This window comes from Cydia pomonella, chromosome 18 (assembly GCF_033807575.1).
Source record: "Cydia pomonella isolate Wapato2018A chromosome 18, ilCydPomo1, whole genome shotgun sequence".
Classification (NCBI taxonomy): Eukaryota; Metazoa; Arthropoda; class Insecta; order Lepidoptera; family Tortricidae; genus Cydia; species Cydia pomonella.
The window spans coordinates 121,379-144,210 of NC_084720.1; the positions used below are offsets into that span (position 1 = coordinate 121,379).

Sequence of the window (22,832 nt, forward strand, 5' to 3'; positions counted from 1 at the left end):
AAAAATATACGCCTTACCATGCACTATATGTCCGGCAAAGTATGCGTAATGTGTAAATTGCGTAATCCTTTGAATGCTTTTCAGGCGTTACAGCTGATGAAATGCTACATGCAAAGTTTCATGATTTTATATTGCTATCATAAAAAAGTACAGCGCTTATTTTTTACATGTTCATGCGACCAGCTGATGTTCTTACCACCGCGATATAGCCGGCTGACGATTTTTTTTAACAAAGAATAGCATCTGAACTATCATTTGACAAAGAATCAAACGGGAGCCATGGACAATTTTCTAATAACAGCGGTAACAATAACGAGGGTTCATCATACCTAGCCGTTAACCATTACACGAGTTTTCGGCCGGGAGGCGATTGGTCATGGAAATCTGTTCCTGGCTCGCGGTCTATGATAATATAAGTTTATTTCAGAATTCAATTATTCCATATGCTCTTTAAATCTACACATTATTACACTTAACACTAGGTGGACAGCATGTGGATCTGATTTGTGGATGTGTCGTCCCAGTGTGTTAAACTTGTCAACCGGTTTTTTTTTCATTCAAATTTGATTTAAAGTACATTTCTATAATAATACTAACTTTAATTATATTATGAGTACCTAACGAAAACTGTAAAAATATCTGATTCGACAAGATCTTATATTTCTACATTCGTATATATTTGCGCGATTTATTACTAGATTTTTTTTTTTTATTATAAACTGATCGGCGATTGGCTCTAGTCACACCTGATGGAAAGTGAAGACAGGGCCTAAGATGGAGCTCACCGATTCAGTAGTAGCCTATTCACTCTTGCTTTAAAGAGACCGAGGTCATATTTATCAGGGAATACAGAGGGCGGGAGCGCATTCCATTCTTTAGCCGTCCGTAACAAAAAAGAGGAGGCAAACCGTTTAGTGCGAACAAATGGAATGTGTACCACGAACGGGTGCATTCGCTCCCCACGCCTGGACGTCCGATGATGGAAAGAGGAAGGTGGGATCAGACCGTGCAGTTCCTGTGCACACTCCCCGAAATGTATCCGATAGAACACCGATAGGCTAGCGACTCGACGGCGATGCTCAAGGCTCTGTAATTTTGACTTGATTGATGGGTCATCGCCAAAAAGTCTATGAGCCCGGCGCTCTATCGAGTCCAGGGCCGCCAGCTGATATTTGGCGGAACCGTCCCATAGGTGGCAGCAGTATTCCATGCTCGAGCGGACCTGTGCTTGGTATAGGGAGAGAAGCTGTTTCGGCGTGAAATACCGCCTCACCTTAAATAGGACACCAAGTTTTTTGGCAGCAGTTTTAGCCCTGGACTCAATAGTCAACCCGAAGTTTAAGTTCGATTTTAAACTTAGACCAAGAAGCTCTAAAGTGTTAGTCACGGGAAGGGACACATTTCGGAAAGTGGGAGCCAAGGTGAACTGGCTCCGTTTTGCGGTGAAAAGACACGCCTGTGTTTTGGTGGCGTTGAATCCGACCAAGTTGGCTTCGCCCCATTCGGCCACGGCGTTCAAGGACAGATTCAAACGTTCCACCATGGTCTCCCTGAGGATCTTGGTGTCACCTTCACTGGCCCTCGCGTCAGAGAGGTATCTCTCCGTAACTGTGCTGTCATCTGCGTACCCAAAGATGCCGGGCTTGAGCAGATAGGTACACAGATAGCCTCAACTAGATAGCGCAAGATGATGTTGATTGCAAGGGCTTGTACAAACAGCTGCAAAGATAGCTGACCCCTCCTGCATATAAATTTGTTTGCAGCGGGGAGTCAACTCTCTGCAGCTGTACCTGTAGTTAATTGAAGTGGTTGTATTTACCTTGTCGAGGTATCCCTTGCCGTTGGGGTCGGAGAGGTCCCATATCTTGGACAGCACGACGTCGCTGAGCCGGGACTTCTTGAGGAAGCGCGCGGCGTCGGCCGCCTGCACCGCGCCCGTCGCGTTCGGGTCCACCTGCAAACACCACACGATAAAGGTCTGCTCTCTTACTCTTGCGTATTTGAGCGATAGAGAGGCATATAGACGACCGAAGGAGGTGATTGGCGGTGGGCCCACATACGTGAAGTAGGCCCTCCAGTGGAAGTAGAAGAATAGTGTAGTGTAATAGAGAATATATAACAGGATGAAAAGAAGGAGAATAATTTTCATGTTTCAAACATGATTTCAATTGATTACAAATAATTTGTTTCAAGATTTATTTCGTTTTAGTGATTAGATTGATTCGTTTATTTAATGTGTTTGTACCTAATATAAGTTGAATATTGTTATTGAAATAAATATTACAAATACTTTTGACCCCTAGGTAACTCAAAATCTATTAAACTTAAACGTATGAATTGTCAAACATGGAAATTCTCATCAAAGGCCAGAAAGATGATAGTTTCATGCCAAAGGGGAATGGAAAGGAGTATGCTTAAAATGTGACCGAAACGGGCAAAACATCCTACTTTGTCGCTTGCCATAAGGGCGCCTTGACAGGTTATTCGTATGAAGATACAAGCAAATCTCGTCTCGCAAGCGACAAAGTAGGACGTTTTGCGTGTTTCGGTCAAAAATAAGAAAAATAGAGATGACCAGGCATCTGACCAAGCGAGCCAAGGCCAAGACGAGCAAAGCGAAGCGCAAGGGCACTACCTACCTTTTCCCGAAGCGCTTCGTCGTTTTTTTAAACCCTCATAACTTGGGATTGGATTATACCAGATTAACAAAATTCTCGGGATATGATGTCAATAGTAGACTTATTAAGCATAAAAAAATTCCATTGTATAGCTCTTATACTTTCGATTTTATTAATATCTATAAAACCCGGATTTCGTCACCGACTCACTCACTCACTGATGATCATCAAAACTCTGAGGGTACTTCCTAATGTCTTAGGAAGCTGAAAATTGGTATGTAATATCGTATTAGTACAGAAACAACAAAAAACTTGAAATTTTTAGCCCTTAAGGGGGCGAAAAGGGGGTGAAAATCTTAAAATACAAAATACAAATAGTTTATTTCCAAAAAAAAAAAATATTAGAGCAAGTTACAATTTATTCTGACCCCCACACTAGGCAAAGCCTGTCCCGTGAGGGCAATTATACGATTTATTTAAATATATTACATAGGCGGCTATTGGCAACCATGTTGAACAGAAAAAGAAAAAGTAGAATAAAGAAATTAAAATTAATAAAGCTTAGTAATAGATAATACAAGCAGATAACAAGAGAAACTTATAAAGCCTAATTCATCTCAGGTTAAGTTAAACATATTTTACATTTTGAAGAAATTAAAGGTATTTTTATTGTATATATGTAATTGAGTTTATTTATTAAGAGTTAAGACCCTTAAGGTTAACTAGGACCCCAAATCACAGATTATATAATAGTTCTTACGAACAGATACTTATCTCTCAAAGAAATCGCAAAAACCTACCGTTTTAATACCTACACAAAATTAAATGGCAGTAAGTTCTTACTGTCGTAAAAATAAACATGTACCAAAAGAACTTTTAAAGTTATGATACCTATTTCAAATAGGTATATATATATAACAATAAATTTATCGTAAAAATATTACATCTTAACAGAAATTCAATACCACCTATGTAGCTTGCAAGTATCGTAATTAAAAATAATAACAATAGGTGTACTTATATTGAGAATGTCTACTTACTTTTCCTATCTATCGGAAGAGCAAAAACGATATTTTTTACTAGTGCCGTTTTTGCATCCATCCATACTACAAGCTGTGTTATTTGTTCGTGACGAAGACATTTCTTTCGCATAAACTTTGGCATATTCGAGCGCGCGGCGACGTGACGTGCGTACGTGAGCGCGTGTGACAATCCTGGCTTGCTTTTGTACCGTGAACGGGACGAGATTCGTAGGCATAAATCAGAGCTCGCGCGGAGAGTTCCATAGGCCTGCCCAAATTTCATAACATAATATACCTCAACTGGTTCTTAATATACAAACATCTTAAGATCAGGATCTTTCTCACTGACTGACCTACTGACCTAACATCAAAAATCTAACCCACTTCCAGGTGACCTAGTAAGTTGAAATTTTGCATCCAGCTGAGCAATTATGTGGTTACAAACTTAAGATAAAAGGAACAGTATGATTTGTAATATTTTCCAAGAAACAGTTTTTATTGACACACCCTAGCAATAGCAAAAATAAATTATAAATTCGAAATAAACTATGTCAACTATGATGAACTAATAATTTCTTTAAAAAAAGTAATGATATCCCATCAAACATATAAGAATATGCATCATTGTTGACTTCGCCGGCAAAAGAATTGAGATCTATATGGATGCCAAGTTCTAGTTCACTTGGGATGTAACTAAAGTTCAGGATTAGTCTTGGCTGGTTTTTATACCAAAAAATTAAATTTTAGAAAAGTAATATAGACAAATAAAATATATAGCCTGTACGTAACTGGAATGGAGTATATACGTTACCCTGTTATAGTAATCATTTTGTAGGTCAAAATCTGTATTACGACTATCTACTTCCATGTCATGTTTCCTATTATTTTTAAGAAAACCATTTTTAAGTTCTCCGAAAAAGATTTTTGACTGTTGTAACCTCCAGCCACCCGAGGCCTATAAATAACTTTATAATAGAGGTTTCCCATCATTTTCAGTCGGAGACACACTTCCAAGTTTAAAGTTTAAAATTTGTAACTTGGCGCCATGTCTAGCTAGGCTATTCTATATAGATAGGTGAGGGGAATTGTCTCAGGCGCCCCTCTTTACTGTCTACGCACAAGTTGAGAACCCCTGCTTTATAAGGTCTCCCATTCCATTTATAGGTTTATCTTTATTTTGAAAACTGAATTGCATTTCATTTGTCTTGAAAAGTTGTGACGTCTGGGCGGCTAGAGGATAATAATCATAATCATTAACAATTCGGTCTGTGTAGACGTACCTCGGCCGCATTACCTCTTGCGAAGCACATCTATATGAACTGACCCGCCTGCTCGTTCTGTGTGGACCCACCTAATAACAAAGCTCAATCCTACAAGGCTTAATTATATGTACTAAAGTGGATGTTTCCTTATTTATTGGTGTGTTTTAGACTTTAGAGCATGTTGGCCAATAATTCAACACCACTTGATAACACATTAGTTTCTTATATGAATCATACTTGACTGTATTAATAGTCTGTGAGTCCTGTATTGATTGGTGGCTATTATAACTTCAAGGTTAACATTATAGTAGAAAACTATTTGAAATGAAAACAAAACGGGAGTGCAGGCAGAAGTGAAAACTTGAATATTAACTTGTGCATTTTTTATATTTTGGAATGGTTAGAGATTAATTTTGCATGATTTAATTATCAGTATAAAAGTACTATCATTTATGTGGTAAAATACAATATTCATTTATTGCGCAATCATACACAAACATGAAAATTTATAATACATTAAAAAATTTACACTTAAGAACTATAACGTGATAATCAAAGTTATTGTTAACATTTATATGTCCTTTCTAAATAGATAAAATACATTTAATTGGGCATTATAAAAATAAACTAACTTATCTATTAAATAAAACTAAATTAAAACTAAAAACTAATACTAAATAAAATTAAAATATGTCTAAAAAAATTTGGCCCCTTTGGCATGGTGCCGAGGATGCTGGCAGCATTTCCCCGCTGTATAGCGATGCTAATACGTTGTGCGAGAAAGCTGCCAGCTCTTCGGTCACCTGTGAAGTCGACCAGCCTTTTAGATAGTTCTTTAAAAAGTTGTAGAGCATTAATGTAGAACTATTACATTATTTAACATTAAAAAGTTTATCTCTCAGAAAAGTCAACTTTCATCCATAATTTTAATGAGTCTTACAGGGGGCGTCCATTAATCGCGTCATACGTTTTTGGCTTGTTTTAGACCCCCCCCCTCCCCCATGGTGATCTTTGGTGATATTTTCAGGACCCCCCCCCCCCCCCTCCAATATGACATATGTGTATTTTTTTCGATAACTAAAGAACAGTTTTCTAACAAATGAACCTAAGTACACGTGAAGGATAATAAGGGCGGAAAACTATTATTTTTATTTTATTGACTATAATACAGTATAGCACAGATGAAAAAAAAAATACACGTGATACGTGTCCATACCCCCCCGTCCCCTGTGGTGATCATTGGTGATTTTTTGCTGACCCCCTCCCCCCCCTATACAATATGACGCGATTAATGGACGCCCCCTACACCATCATCATTACTAAAACCATCATGGAGTTTTTCGATCAGGTCATGAGTCCATCTTATGAACTTTCAATCTGACGAATCTGTCAGTCACGTGACTTGTTGCAAGTTTACCATTTTTTCCCCATCACAAAAAGTGTGCAGCGCCGCTAAAGAATTTTTCACTACAAAAAAGTTTGTAGAATAGAAGTTGTCCTTTGAATACTTTGCACCAACTCTAACTGAACAAAGTGTGGAAGTGTTGTCACAAACATCTCTTCATAGGAATTTGACATTTACAATGACTTGTTATTCATAGAGTTAAATTGGCCCAACTATATTAATAAATTATGCTCAAGTGTGGATACTGTGTTCTGTCAACTGATAACTAGTAAACCTTATCACAAAGGCAAAAGGTTCAAGTGGAGATAAACCATACAAAAGGTTCAAGTGGAGATAAAACTAAGGTCCGACCGAGAACGCATTTTTTGTTCGGCCGAGACCGAGACCGAGACCGAGATTCAATCGGATTCTCGGCCGAGACCGAGACCGAGACCGAGAATATATAAAATAGAAAAAAAAATACGAAATTTGCACTAAAAATGCTTTTATAATCGAAATTCGACGATTTATCAGAAAAAAGTTATCATAATCAATTCGTAGCGCTATTAAATAGTACTTTTAGGGTTCCGTAGCCAAAATGGCAAACTTAGAATCCTTATAGTTTTGTCATGACCTTATGTCTGTCGGTCTATGCGTATGTCACAGCCAGTTTACTCAAAAACTATACGATATATTTTATAACCAAATTTGGAACATAGCTGTAGATGTATTATGTATGTCGCTTCTTAGTTTAAAAAAAAATCGTTAAATATATTTTCAAATATATACTCCATATAAATGTAACTAAAAGTTTTTAAAAAAATCATGTGGCTCATCATTAGATAGGTCTTTAAAAATACATGAAGGTTGCTACAAACGTTTTTTTGATTAAGTAAATACTTTTGGAAATAATCGCTCCAAAAAAATAGTGTGATACCCTCTTAACTTTTGAACCGGGAGAGCAAAACCATTTAAAAATATCTGAATAATAAAGCTTTATAAGCAAATAATGTTTCGGGAAAATTATTTTGAATATTGTTGGTTAAGCCATTTAAGAGTTATAAAAAAACTGATATTATTAAAACGACGAAAGTGCCACTACCATACGCTCTTTTGCTTGTGCGGCTTTTTTGTAATGTATGAAGGTACGGAACCTTCCATTATGCGTGGTCCGACACGCACTTGGCCGGTTTTTTTCAGTACGGATGTGCACAAAAAGAGGTACAATAACAATAATCAAACTAAAGAGTTCTATATTGTAACCCAAAAAATCGGCCACAGGTGTCGTTTTGTATTTACCTACTGCTTCGCTTTTTCCCGTTAACACAAATATATTTAGTATTAAAATATCCAGTGTCATCCACTCACAACAAGTTAATCTAAGTTACATCCAGGTAACAATATACACTCATTGATTCATCAATAACAACAACCATAAAAAGAAAAGATACAAATGAACAAGTCATTACTTTCAACCGCGCCTCCGATCCCAACACTTAGTATTTGATAAGGAATTGGCTTAAAATGTGGATACGAAATCAATCAAAATCACAAAAAACGTCACACGAACCGGGCGATGCAACCAACGGGTGGCTTAGACCCCGGCGCTCGTGCGCGGAAAATTCAAATTCACCAATGATAACTCATTGCCTCGGTCACCTCACATCCTCACAGTCTCGGTCTCGGCAAGAATCTCGGCCCATTTTGGCCGAGAGCCGAGACCGAGATCTCGGCTCGATTTTTGGCCGAGAATGCCGAGACCGAGACCGAGATCTCGGTCGGACCTTAGATAAAACCATACAAAAGGTTCAAGTGGAGATAAAACCATACAAAATTCAAACAGTATCACACCTTTAGTACAGTTCTGTTTTTACTAATTGTTAACCAATCAATAGACTTGTTAGGTAGCAAAGTAGTTGCCTGGCAGCCACTTGCTAGTATGCATTTTGATAGGTTGTGTTACATATTTCATGACAGCCATCTATTGAAAAATAAATGCAATCTACAATTTTAGACCACACTTTCAATAAGCTCTTACTTATTAAATGAAAGACATCATTTGTTTGACAATGTTTGGTTCTCTTCTCTTCATTGTATGAATTGTTTTTATATATTATTAAAACTATCCAAATTACATATTTCATTAATACACATGTATACTTGAGATAATTATTGTCTAGCATCAGATACATGCCTCTCACTATCAAGATGAACAACCTTAGGATTTCCAGATAACAGCTGAGTCAATAAGAATTCGGAAAACATTTTAAAGATCTTTTATCTTTGATAAGTAAGAGTGAGACTATTATTAAGTTCACAGTACCGTGAGGTATGTAGAGGCCAATCTCACTTGTCATTTCTAAAGCCAAGATAAGCTCCAAGCATTCCTTTATTTTAAAAAATCACATCAATTTCGAAGGACACAAGACGTCGTATCGTAATTCCATAATCAATACGCCACTATCAACCGTAACGCAGTGTTTATAACGAGAAACATGCAAGACGGTGCGTCTAACTACTGTTAACTTCAAATACCTCATACCTGGTGATAATACGCTTCGTATATAGCGCTGTGGTTCCCTGCCACCTGCAACGGTTCAAGCCACATTTTGAAAACACAAAACTCCCGGCGTGATAACTTTTAAAACAAGTATTTTCAATCACACGAAGGGTGTGACATTTGGTCAGTTCATGACATTCAGCTGAAACCGAAATAACTGCGGAACTACTGATTGGTTTAGGTTTTAAACTGTATTATACACCACGTATATTCACTACACTGTATAACGAAGATAACTATTAAACACGGACTGCTTAAAGCAGTCAATTTCAAAACTAAATTAAAACTAAAAACTAATACTAAATAAAATTAAAATATGTCTAAAAAATTTGGCCCCTTTGGCATGGTGCCGAGGATGCTGGCAGCATTTCCCCGCTGTATAGCGATGCTAATACGTTGTGCGAGAAAGCTGCCAGCTCTTCGGTCACCTGTGAAGTCGACCAGCCTTTTAGATAGTTCTTTAAAAAGTTGTAGAGCATTAATGTAGAACTATTACATTATTTAACATTAAAAAGTTTATCTCTCAGAAAAGTCAACTTTCATCCATAATTTTAATGAGTCTTACAGGGGGCGTCCATTAATCGCGTCATACGTTTTTGGCTTGTTTTAGACCCCCCCCCCTCCCCCATGGTGATCTTTGGTGATATTTTCAGGACCCCCCCCCCCCCCCCCCCTCCAATATGACATATGTGTATTTTTTTCGATAACTAAAGAACAGTTTTCTAACAAATGAACCTAAGTACACGTGAAGGATAATAAGGGCGGAAAACTATTATTTTTATTTTATTGACTATAATACAGTATAGCACAGATGAAAAAAAAAATACACGTGATACGTGTCCATACCCCCCCGTCCCCTGTGGTGATCATTGGTGATTTTTTGCTGACCCCCTCCCCCCCCCTATACAATATGACGCGATTAATGGACGCCCCCTACACCATCATCATTACTAAAACCATCATGGAGTTTTTCGATCAGGTCATGAGTCCATCTTATGAACTTTCAATCTGACGAATCTGTCAGTCACGTGACTTGTTGCAAGTTTACCATTTTTTCCCCATCACAAAAAGTGTGCAGCGCCGCTAAAGAATTTTTCACTACAAAAAAGTTTGTAGAATAGAAGTTGTCCTTTGAATACTTTGCACCAACTCTAACTGAACAAAGTGTGGAAGTGTTGTCACAAACATCTCTTCATAGGAATTTGACATTTACAATGACTTGTTATTCATAGAGTTAAATTGGCCCAACTATATTAATAAATTATGCTCAAGTGTGGATACTGTGTTCTGTCAACTGATAACTAGTAAACCTTATCACAAAGGCAAAAGGTTCAAGTGGAGATAAACCATACAAAAGGTTCAAGTGGAGATAAAACTAAGGTCCGACCGAGAACGCATTTTTTGTTTCGGCCGAGACCGAGACCGAGACCGAGATTCAATCGGATTCTCGGCCGAGACCGAGACCGAGACCGAGAATATATAAAATAGAAAAAAAAATACGAAATTTGCACTAAAAATGCTTTTATAATCGAAATTCGACGATTTATCAGAAAAAAGTTATCATAATCAATTCGTAGCGCTATTAAATAGTACTTTTAGGGTTCCGTAGCCAAAATGGCAAACTTAGAATCCTTATAGTTTTGTCATGACCTTATGTCTGTCGGTCTATGCGTATGTCACAGCCAGTTTACTCAAAAACTATACGATATATTTTATAACCAAATTTGGAACATAGCTGTAGATGTATTATGTATGTCGCTTCTTAGTTTAAAAAAAAATCGTTAAATATATTTTCAATATATACTCCATATAAATGTAACTAAAAGTTTTTAAAAAAATCATGTGGCTCATCATTAGATAGGTCTTTAAAAATACATGAAGGTTGCTACAAACGTTTTTTTGATTAAGTAAATACTTTTGGAAATAATCGCTCCAAAAAAATAGTGTGATACCCTCTTAACTTTTGAACCGGGAGAGCAAAACCATTTAAAAATATCTGAATAATAAAGCTTTATAAGCAAATAATGTTTCGGGAAAATTATTTTGAATATTGTTGGTTAAGCCATTTAAGAGTTATAAAAAAACTGATATTATTAAAACGACGAAAGTGCCACTACCATACGCTCTTTTGCTTGTGCGGCTTTTTTGTAATGTATGAAGGTACGGAACCTTCCATTATGCGTGGTCCGACACGCACTTGGCCGGTTTTTTCAGTACGGATGTGCACAAAAAGAGGTACAATAACAATAATCAAACTAAAGAGTTCTATATTGTAACCCAAAAAATCGGCCACAGGTGTCGTTTTGTATTTACCTACTGCTTCGCTTTTTCCCGTTAACACAAATATATTTAGTATTAAAATATCCAGTGTCATCCACTCACAACAAGTTAATCTAAGTTACATCCAGGTAACAATATACACTCATTGATTCATCAATAACAACAACCATAAAAAGAAAAGATACAAATGAACAAGTCATTACTTTCAACCGCGCCTCCGATCCCAACACTTAGTATTTGATAAGGAATTGGCTTAAAATGTGGATACGAAATCAATCAAAATCACAAAAAACGTCACACGAACCGGGCGATGCAACCAACGGGTGGCTTAGACCCCGGCGCTCGTGCGCGGAAAATTCAAATTCACCAATGATAACTCATTGCCTCGGTCACCTCACATCCTCACAGTCTCGGTCTCGGCAAGAATCTCGGCCCATTTTGGCCGAGAGCCGAGACCGAGATCTCGGCTCGATTTTTGGCCGAGAATGCCGAGACCGAGACCGAGATCTCGGTCGGACCTTAGATAAAACCATACAAAAGGTTCAAGTGGAGATAAAACCATACAAAATTCAAACAGTATCACACCTTTAGTACAGTTCTGTTTTTACTAATTGTTAACCAATCAATAGACTTGTTAGGTAGCAAAGTAGTTGCCTGGCAGCCACTTGCTAGTATGCATTTTGATAGGTTGTGTTACATATTTCATGACAGCCATCTATTGAAAAATAAATGCAATCTACAATTTTAGACCACACTTTCAATAAGCTCTTACTTATTAAATGAAAGACATCATTTGTTTGACAATGTTTGGTTCTCTTCTCTTCATTGTATGAATTGTTTTTATATATTATTAAAACTATCCAAATTACATATTTCATTAATACACATGTATACTTGAGATAATTATTGTCTAGCATCAGATACATGCCTCTCACTATCAAGATGAACAACCTTAGGATTTCCAGATAACAGCTGAGTCAATAAGAATTCGGAAAACATTTTAAAGATCTTTTATCTTTGATAAGTAAGAGTGAGACTATTATTAAGTTCACAGTACCGTGAGGTATGTAGAGGCCAATCTCACTTGTCATTTCTAAAGCCAAGATAAGCTCCAAGCATTCCTTTATTTTAAAAAATCACATCAATTTCGAAGGACACAAGACGTCGTATCGTAATTCCATAATCAATACGCCACTATCAACCGTAACGCAGTGTTTATAACGAGAAACATGCAAGACGGTGCGTCTAACTACTGTTAACTTCAAATACCTCATACCTGGTGATAATACGCTTCGTATATAGCGCTGTGGTTCCCTGCCACCTGCAACGGTTCAAGCCACATTTTGAAAACACAAAACTCCCGGCGTGATAACTTTTAAAACAAGTATTTTCAATCACACGAAGGGTGTGACATTTGGTCAGTTCATGACATTCAGCTGAAACCGAAATAACTGCGGAACTACTGATTGGTTTAGGTTTTAAAACTGTATTATACACCACGTATATTCACTACACTGTATAACGAAGATAACTATTAAACACGGACTGCTTAAAGCAGTCAATTTCAATATTATTTGAAGCAGCGTAAATCAACTAAGTTCACAAAACTTTGTCACTGAATATCTCAGAACATTTCCGTTCTTCGCGCAACGTTTACTGGTCGATATTGTAGATCACTTAATAAATTGTCTTCTCTGCTATAACTCTGTCTAATTTGCACTACACGGATTATTTAATTTTAATTAATTCTACCTGAGTAGGAGAATGCAAGGCAGCCATTTTTTACATCTCCTCGTTGACCAATCAATAGAGTCCATAGGCAAAGAGTTTTGACGTTTCGCTTGGATGTTGCCAACATCAATAAGATATAGAATAAGTTTCGGTATCGACTTTCGACTTCTCAAAATGTACAATCGAGAAGACAATTTTTATTTTTCATCTGAGGACAATATTCTATCTTTCCAATATCTTGGTCCAATGTGCATTGCATCTCAGTCTTTCATTAAGCAAAATGTGAGACGTGATGTGAGAAGATAGATGGAATACCAGTAATACCACCCTAAGCTAAGATTTATGTTTTTTGTGTAATTGATCTGCGGTAAGGTTTGCAATAATATGTGACCAACACTGTGCAACTGATTTATTAATGCTAAATTTCACACATAAGTATTTATTGGAAGCTCCAATAAATATACTTTTATTGTTCGAATATTTATTCTAAACTACGAATACAATTTTTCAGTCGCTCTAATCCACGTAAGTTTGTTTCATAACAAGAGAGCGTTTGCAACCTGTCTAACCATTGCTTAACTTTAATATGACAGTCCAACGGGGGCACCAATAGTTGTAGCGAGCTTACTGTAGTTGCACAGCACAAATCAGCAAGTGTAACCTGAAAATAAAACATTGTATTTGTAATCAATTAAAATACATATGATTAGGCAAATCATCTGGGTCGTGGGAAAAGAGATCGAATAGATAACCTGTTTTCGAATATTTAAACTTAACATACAAAATTGACTAACCCCAATATACTTACACATAATTTAAAATAAGCTACAGAAATATTACGCGCGAAGAACTATACAACCTGAGATTATTGTAACATAAGTTCAGGTAATTCCATATACTTAAAATTGTAGGATAATTCCGAAAATCGACTCTAATTTAATGGAGTTAAAGGTGGTTTTCGAATTTACCTCGCATTCTGAAGTATACGAAATCACCTGAATACACTTTACTTAACACAAAAATGCAACTTAATATTACCTTATCACAAGCCAGCCACATCTGATCAGCCAAAAGATGCTCTAAACGGTCCACTGCGGAGCGCCACTCCTGAATCTTAACATCATTGACAGGCCATTTGCCTCGAAAATATTCCGTCTAAAAAAGGAAACGCCGTTAAAAATTTATAATTAACTTATCTACTTACTTAGTAGATAGAGTCAGACCAAGATAACTCTGCAGCAATTTTATAGCACATACATGTAAGTGTTAACGCTAGCCGAGAGGTGGGACTCCCCGATACGGCGATGGATTCCTCCATATCATAGTGGTGAGATAAATTTTGAATGGAATAATGGATTTCATAAATTATAATGCTCGGGCTGGTATCATATTTTTGAAAAAGGTATTTTGAATTATTAGTTTGATTTTTTTACGATTTTGGAAAATTATTTTTTGTATTATTTAAGTATATGATTTTTTAATTTTTAATAAATTAATTTTTATCACTTTTTGTATACGTACTATTAATATAAACTAAGGCAACAATTTGTAGGGGCCCCAGGCTTGAAATATACGTATGGGTAGGTATATTTAATCTAATTTTAATTTATTTTATCAAGATCGCATTATACTCACAAATATATAGCTGTCAATAGGAAACAACGTGCTAGCGTTGAAGAACAGGGTCTGGTCAACTTTTGCTCTTGTAATTGGATTTTTTGGGTACAGTCGCTGACCATCTCCGGTGCGACACAGATATAATGCAATGGCGTGACTGTCGCAAATGACTTCATCGCCGACTTGCAACGCGGGTACTTTTTCTAGTTGATTTATCTATAAAGTAAAAGAAAATATTTTGCATATCTCAACAAAAAATACACATATACATTAGGCATACATTTATTAAAGTGTGAATAATACATTACCTTCGTATAAAAAGGAGATTTATTATCTGCTTTAAATAGATCTATGTGATGGTAATCAAACTTGATCTCCAACATGGATGCAACCATTAGTGTGAACCGAACGGGAGGGGATACTTCGTCCCCATACAAGATTAATTTGTTGTTCTTAATTTTGTTTCTACAAAAAATATAATAATTCACCGATCACATTCAAAAGCCACAAAGTCTGTAAGTTGCATATCGTCGGGGATAGGGGGATGCAAAACCGCGCAAATAACAGAGTGGAAAGAGTGAAAATTCAAACAATGTACAAGGTAATTGGAACTTACTGCATTTGTTAGTTACGCTGTATACTATTCCCGACGATATAGTTATGCCTTCTGTTAAAAGTACTAGTACTAAATCAACTTATTTCTGTATATATAAAAAGTACACGATGAAAAGAAAACTCAAGAACTTAAGAGGAGTACAATTACCAATATAAATAAATTTTGTAGGGTACCTACACGTTCCGTCCCTTCTTCCATATCGATTGATTCGATAAGTACTCATTGAAATATGAATTATGATACAAAGTGAAAAAATATACCTTTGGTAATATTAAAATATATATTAATAACAAATTACTTACACTGTCGAATTCGTACTGCAGCATCTGGTTATCACTCGGAACAGGTTATTGAAATTAAAATAAGCCATTTTACCAAAAGACAACGCAACGCAATCTTTCCTCCTCCGAGGTCAACTGACCAATGACGCCTTCTGAAAACAAAAAAGCTCTTTCATCCATATGTAACTTTAAGCTTAGTTTGCATATTATGTTGATAAAGGACTTATGGGCGTCAAATCGCCGAGAGCGGTCTACAATGGTGCAAAACAAATGTAGATATCCTTATAATATTATTATTTTTGTGTTGTGTTCCTGCCGGTGAGTAAGGTTGCCAGAGCTCAACAAGGGGAGGGAGGGGGTTAGGATCGGCAACGCGCATGTAACTCCTCTGGAGTTGCAGGCGTACATAGGCTATGAAGACTGCTTACCATCAGGCGGGCCGTATGCTTGTTTGCCACCGACGTAGTATTAAAAAAATTAAGGATATAAAGGTTATTATAGGATAGGATATTAAGGTATTAAAGGTTACCTGGAATCCCTTTTAGGGATAAGTGCGCCTTTGTACATAACATTTTTTATCTGTTTTGTTTTGTCTGTTTTATGTTAATCTGTTTATGTGCAATAAAGTGACATACATATAATAATATACTTATATGCTAATTAATCGAATCAGCTAGGTGAACCACTTTATGAAACGTTGAAGTGATTTCTTACTACAAATCCACCTCGTTTTAATGAGTTTTAATTGATTTAAAGTAAGTGAAAGCATGAAAACATGCTTTTTTTTGTATATAATAACATTTCGTTCATGCCCGCTATGAAAGAAAAGCTGTATGAGCATCGCACATATTCCAGAAATTCTGAAGAATATTTATAGCTAAAATAAACATTATTTGGACCTGACAATACCGGGAAAATTATCACGAGGGATCAAATATTGAATACTTCCTCTTTTTGAAGTTGGTTAAAAACTGCAGTGAACATTGTAGAACCTCGTCATATCACGTTTCATGTTATGCGTGGCCGACCGATTTGTACCACGACAGACAGTCATCACGTCGACACTAATGCAATATTCATACCTGGCTGTGTACCTGGCAAACACCTTAGAATTAGAATTGCTTACCTATTTTGTTTTATACACCAATCTATACTGACGTTTACGGTTAAATATAATTGAAGCGTGCAAAGCAAAAGGGTATTAGCCATCACTTAACGAACATTTCATGAATCATGAGTGAGAAAAAGGCAGAAAACCGGTCAAGTGCGAGTTCCTTTAACTCGCACACGTCGGGTTCCCTACATTCAATTATTTCAGAAGTATACCAAGTATACTTGTGTACAGCGCTAATATATCGGCAAATCGACTCACTAGGTAATGGTATTTTTTGTACATTTTATTTTTATTTATTTTCGCTTCTTTGGAGCTTCTTAGCGGCCGCTAGCGACTGGCTTGAACTAAAAGGTGCTAAAAGACAGGCCATCTTGTACATACAATCTAGATCTATGTATTTTACAGTAAATGAGTCTCAAATAAAAAGTGAGTCACTATCTCCAGTGAAGATATTTTTCAGTGTAAGTCCCTTTCTTAGACACGTGATAAAACCTGAAAAGTGTGGCGTATCTGTTTAATTACTTGTATAAGTAATTAGTATAATCGTGGTATTATCACTTTACCTTTGATTATCACCACGACTGTACGTACTTATACTTACCTACTTTTTTTATGTTTGTTCCCAAGAAGGTAAGAATGGCAATCTGGCAGCGTATGATTTGAAAGAATTACAAATATGACAGCATGTCTATGGTTTCACGACATTGAGATGTGTGGGGGGTAGAAAAATACATTTAAATTTAACCAAATAACCAAAAAATAGTAAAATGCAACCTCAGCTGATTGAAAAATGATTAATAATTTTAAATACCTCTGTTATTAGGTTATCCGTAATCAATTAAAATGGGGGGTACATCTAGTAGGCCTTTAACGACTAGTTTAAAGTTAGCGATTTTTTAATTTCTACCAGTATATCTGGCAGTACTTCTGACTGGTAGATATTTCTATTTACTATATTTTTCAGGCACTGCACGCTGTGGAAAGCAGACCGCAGCCCTGCGTGTCGTGCAGTCTTGATGGCATTGGATGCTATGAACATCGATGTGCGTGAAGTAGACGTCAACATAGATAAAGAAGAACATAAAAGTCCAGGAATAATTTCTGTTTGTATAGTTTTTTGTGTGTTAAATCGACCGATTATGTTGAATTTTGTACATCACTACATAACTTGTGGCGCCTGTCAGATTTTTCCTAGCAATATCTTATGATCTTATTCCTACGCTCTCTTAAAGTCATAACTGTACGTTACCTAATTTTACTTACAATCTTTCAGATGAACCCTCTTCAAACATTGCCGATTTTAAAGGACAGAGATTTAATAATAAGTGATAGGTATATTGATCTTGGCATTTTAAAGTAAATTACTGTATGAAATGTTGCGGTCCACTAGTTTTTAGGTATAGTTTAATATTAAAATTTATTTAGACATTAGCTTAAAACTACACAACAGGGATTATTACATCTATACGGCCGCCGGACACTTTTGTCACTTTGTAGCAAAGTCGGTGAACGAATGCTACCATCCTAAGTGGAAGGTTTTATATATAAATGCCGTCCAAAATGTGCATGCACAGCAAGAAAATATAACAATGAGCAAAACCTATCCTAAAACTAAATATAAATTAATAACACCATAAAACTACACATTACGGCATTTGATAGATGGATTGAACAAGTTGCTCCTACTTAGCTGGGAATTATTTAAAATCGCATGTCATTCTTGCAGCAGTTGTAGAAGTCATTAGTATCCTAACGTCAGTATTTCGTTAAAATTGTAATATCAATACAATAAAGAATAAAAATGAATCTACTTCCAGAATCAACATTTCTAGTTGAGTTTAAGTATAAAAATATAACATTAATTTTGACAATTCCAAGCAACTAATCTTTTACATTTGAAGTATTATTAACGAAGGTCTGATATTCTGTGAAACCGAAAGCTGGCCATCGGACACCCACCCTTTTGTTAGGTACAAATTAAGTTTCTTGAAAAAGGATAGATGTAACATAGCCTTAAACCATGGTATCGCAGCCACGCCATCACGACGTACCTGGCGTCCCGCTACTGCACGGAGATGAGCAAGTTCCTGCTGCCACTGGATCCTGGCAATCGCGCCCTTGTCGACCAATTTCTGCACTTTAACAGCAGCGTGCTATACCCGCAGTACAAGGCGGCATCTGTAAGATTTCTACCATTTAAAGCCTGATTTACATGCGTGCCAAGATTTGCCAAGCATCAGGGACGCAGTCATGGGTTAGACTTTAGAGGAAGCAAGTGATATTGCTATCTCATTCCACCACATTGCTGCGTCTCTGACGCTTGGCAAGTCTTGGCACGCATGTCAATCAGGCTTAAGGCTTTGAATTTTAATTCCTAGTAAATGTTTATGTTGTCGTTTCTTAAAGGAGCGAACATCATCACCGGTGGTTCAATTCATTTCCTGTAAATTTTCAGAACCCAATTCTGCGTGGCACGCTGCGCATTGTAGATGAAAAGACGAACGGCGAGATCCAGTGTGCGTACGCTGACATGGAGCGTATGCTAGCAAAGCGTGCGTGGTTCAGCAGCGGCAACTGGCCTTCGCTCGCAGACATTTCGCTCGCCGCCACCGTCAGCACTCTCAACGTACTCGTGCCCATCGATGTCAGCAAGTTAGAAAAATATTTATAGATATAAGATCGCACGAAACCGGTAGATAAGGGCCGCGTAATGCCGGATTTGGGAGAGAAATATTGCCTAGTAGTAGTAGATGTCCTTCGGCTGACATGATGATGACGTAAATGTTGAAACTCAAACCACTTTGTCAAAAAAGGTATTAACCATCCCGAAATAGATATTGTACATACATGTACAAGGTCCCAACATGTGAAAGCTACCTACTTTTAATATATGTCTTCCAGTTTTCCCAAGCTATCCTGTTGGCTGCACCGCATGGCCGAGGAGAAGTTCTTCTGCACTGCTAACAAGAAAGGACTCTCCGAGTTCACGAGAAGAATAGGCGAGTTGACTCCAATCCAAAATTCCTAAAGGTGTTAGATTACTAAAATATTTTTATTGTATTCCACAATAGCCAGGTCAGCGAGTTTACGCGTAAGGAAATTGCCTCACGCGTAAACTCGCTCTGTGTGAACCCGGCTATTAAGTGATGTACTGATGTAATATAGAATAGAATAGAATAGAAGAAATTTATTCAGAAAACGCTTAAGTTTAAGTATCTAATACATGAGACGACAGAATCAATTTATTATTAAGCGTCACTGAAAAGGTCTCCACTCAGCTTAATGTCAAGATACCACCTAAGGGTCTCGACGCTGGTCTTCCGTGGAAACCTTTCCGAGAGAGCGCAGCTACACGCTAAAGTACAAAGTTTTATATATTTAAGTACAGAAGTTTCAAGTAAGGCTATAATTATTATTCAATTAAAAACTACAATGACAAATAAATTATTTAAATTATCGGTACCATATAAACTATCAATTCCCTTATAATAAGGATCTGCTACCATAAATAAACTAGATCCGCTAAAAATTCAATGGCGAATCCTCAAAACCTCAAAACTACGTGCATGCTGATGAGTGATGACCAAAATTACTATTGCAAGTTTTAAAGTAAAATAATAGCGTTTTTAGTCTTTTATTCAAACTGTTATTTTAACATACTTGTGATATGATATTTGGGTACAAAGTCATTGATGTATTTCTTCTTCTTTTTAGAATGTGGAAATTGTTTCAATCCCAATGAATCCAAATATCCACGGAACTCTGAAGATCGTAGGAACGACATATCAACTACGGAACCCACAACCACATAGCGTAAATATTACTAGACCAAAGGAACGTTTTTATTACTATTGTTTTTTTTTATCCTTTTAATAACTACCATATAATAAAAACTTTATGAATACCAACGCTTTTATGAAGGCTTTTTTTCAGCTCCTTAATAGACGGACATGACAAAGTGTGAAAACTACCCTATACACGTCATATTTTCATACACGATTTGGCATTTATAGTGACATTCCGACTCAGTACTCCGTTTATTTCTCAACTAAGTTATTTTTTTGAAATATTTTCATCAAGTAATCAAGTTTTTGTCATTTATTCTGTTTGTCATGTCATTTGATGAAGTGAAACTCCTGATAAAGACCAGAACAACACCTTAATGACACGTAGTTTCACGTTTTACGACAGGTACGAAGTTCGTTCATTTAGTTATGTTTTTAAGCAACATTTTTATAGGCCGGGTTCTGATTATGGATTCCATGAAGAATTGAGGGAACTCCTCAAATCTTAAAAGCATAATATGTACGTCGTACCCGTGGAGGCAGCTCTGTTTCACATCAGAAGATCCTGACTGCCGCGCAGCCAATATCGCCGAGACAATACTGATGGGAATGGATTGTTTCATTCCCAACTCGGTAATAGCTGCGGGAGCGAAGGGACGTCCTTGGTTTAATCGGCCCTGTAAAGAAGCTACAGTTCGCGAGCAAGCCGCTTACAGGGCCGTAGCTACTAAGGATCCGAACGTTTCTGATGTGAAACGCAAATTAAGAGGAATTCCTAGTTGCGATTTTTCCATACAAACGCTCTCGACTGATTCCTCCCTGGATTTTTAACCTAGAGCAGTGATTTTTTCAAATAAGATCAATATCATCAATATCTGTGCCGCTATGTTTTGCTTTTTTGGATTATTTTATTTTGAAGAAAGATACAGCGCCTCGAAAATCGCAAAAACGGCTCAATTGAATTGGCTGTAAAAAAAGGCACAGTATACAAATATGACAAAAAATATCCAAAAAATCAAAACATAGCGGCATAGATTATTTCTTCCTCTTGCAGTTTCCAAAATTTCATAAAGATTGATTGCGTTTTGGAGGAGGAAACAGTCGAGAGCGAAACCTCGATTTTTGAGTTTTTTGCATGTGAATTTCAGTCCGGGCTGCAGTTGTCCTTATCGCACGAATTGGAGGCGGAGACAGTTTCTAAATCTGTGGCCCTAGTGAAAAAGGGTACAAGTCTCTGGCAGCGCAGGTGTAAAGGGGTGTAAGTTCCACGTAACACTTATGCCCTTATACACCTAAACTGCCAGAGACTTGTACCCTTTTTCACTAGGGCCACAGAAATATACGTACACAGAAGAAATAGTGATGGGCATAACATCCTTATTAGGGATTGCAGAACCGGTACTGTTTTAAAGAACCAGGATTTCCCGGTACTTTCGTAACCGGTCTAATTATTTCATTATTTTAAATAAAATGACAGCATTTTGCGATTTGACCACTTTTCGTATTATAATTTAATAATCACATGTTCTTTTACTAAGTATAATCACAATAAACAAGGTAATTTTTTTAAGAAATATACTTTGTATTTTACATTGCGCACACTTGTGCGTCACAAGTAAAAGATAACTACTTTGATGTTTGCCACTAGATGGCAAATTTAATGCAATTACATTGACGAGGGGATTTATATACTTATAAGCAGGGATCGGAAACCGGTATTTTTTGTATGGGAACGAAACCGGTTTTTTTTCGTTCTTTGTTAATTATTTCATTCCTAATCGGGCAATCTAATAATACGAAGTCGTTATCTAAAAACACAACTGAGTCCTACATTTTGAGTATAAAATAAACCGAAATATATGGTTATTTCGATGTTTTTGCAAAAAACCGGTTCCGATCCCTGCTTATAAGTATCGCAGTCGTATTGTATAATCCGACGTATTACATTACGGCTAGCCGATATCAAAATAAGGGCCATTTTGAAATGCGGCGGTTCAACGATTAAGGTATGTTGGGTAAATACCGGATGCGGGTGAAGAACGTAGGACATTCATTTCTTCCTAATTTGGCTTTATTTTTTAATGGTGGCAACATTGTGTAGGACATCATTTCATTGCGCCTCGACTGCCAGTGTCCCCGCGTTGCTTAGGGAGTTTGTGCTATGCGCAATCACAGAGAGCAAGGTAAATTTCGCGAATTTGAATTCGCCCTGTAATTTATTTTGCGTATTGTGATGAAACTGTGTTTGTTTTTGTAATTGTGTTAACAGACCTAGCACTGCTGTAGACCGATATCCGATCGTGACCCATCCAGGTAAAGATCGGAAAGAAACAATCCCATCTTTACCTATTTAAAACAGCAGTGATTGTCAAACTTTAAATTTTCTTCAATTTACCTACTGACCTACTTAATTATCACATTTATTGTTTTCTTGATCACACTTTCGTACCATTATTTTTATCCTGTACCATCCAGTTGTATGTGTATGTACACTTACTTACTGACAATGTAATTTTTTTAATTTCCGCAACCCAAAGGTTGCCTGGAAGAGATCGCTTTTTA

At 36.8% G+C, this 22,832-nt stretch overlaps 2 protein-coding genes across 9 annotated transcripts; one reads left to right on the forward strand and one right to left on the reverse strand.

Moving 5' to 3' along the window:
* Positions 1-13,251: 13,251 nt before the first annotated feature.
* LOC133527631 (glutathione S-transferase E14-like) lies at positions 13,252-17,527 on the reverse strand. Of its 6 annotated transcripts, none has more exons than XM_061864722.1 (6): positions 17,297-17,527; positions 15,466-15,523; positions 14,783-14,939; positions 14,493-14,690; positions 13,896-14,012; positions 13,252-13,518 (listed from the first exon to the last, which is right to left on the reverse strand). In XM_061864722.1, exons 3-6 carry the CDS (start codon positions 14,867-14,869, stop codon positions 13,339-13,341), a joined length of 582 nt encoding a protein of 193 aa, XP_061720706.1. In that variant the 5' UTR covers positions 14,870-14,939; positions 15,466-15,523; positions 17,297-17,527; the 3' UTR covers positions 13,252-13,338. The 6 variants fall into 6 exon arrangements, with proteins under 6 accessions (XP_061720706.1, XP_061720704.1, XP_061720702.1 ...); XM_061864720.1 differs by having other exon boundaries at positions 15,393-15,523; XM_061864718.1 differs by lacking the exon at positions 17,297-17,527 and adding an exon at positions 17,091-17,241 and having other exon boundaries at positions 15,393-15,523.
* On the forward strand, positions 17,242-20,399 carry LOC133527629 (glutathione S-transferase 1-like). 3 transcript variants are annotated; one of them, XM_061864715.1, is made up of 7 exons: positions 17,242-17,369; positions 17,450-17,588; positions 17,759-17,817; positions 18,518-18,665; positions 18,941-19,137; positions 19,387-19,515; positions 20,200-20,399. In XM_061864715.1, the coding sequence occupies exons 1-6, from the start codon at positions 17,329-17,331 to the stop codon at positions 19,511-19,513; spliced, it is 711 nt and encodes a 236-aa protein (XP_061720699.1). In that variant the 5' UTR covers positions 17,242-17,328; the 3' UTR covers positions 19,514-19,515; positions 20,200-20,399. The 3 variants fall into 3 exon arrangements, with proteins under 3 accessions (XP_061720699.1, XP_061720697.1, XP_061720698.1); XM_061864713.1 differs by having other exon boundaries at positions 19,387-19,484; XM_061864714.1 differs by having other exon boundaries at positions 17,450-17,528; positions 19,387-19,484.
* The last annotated feature ends 2,433 nt before the right edge of the window (positions 20,400-22,832 follow it).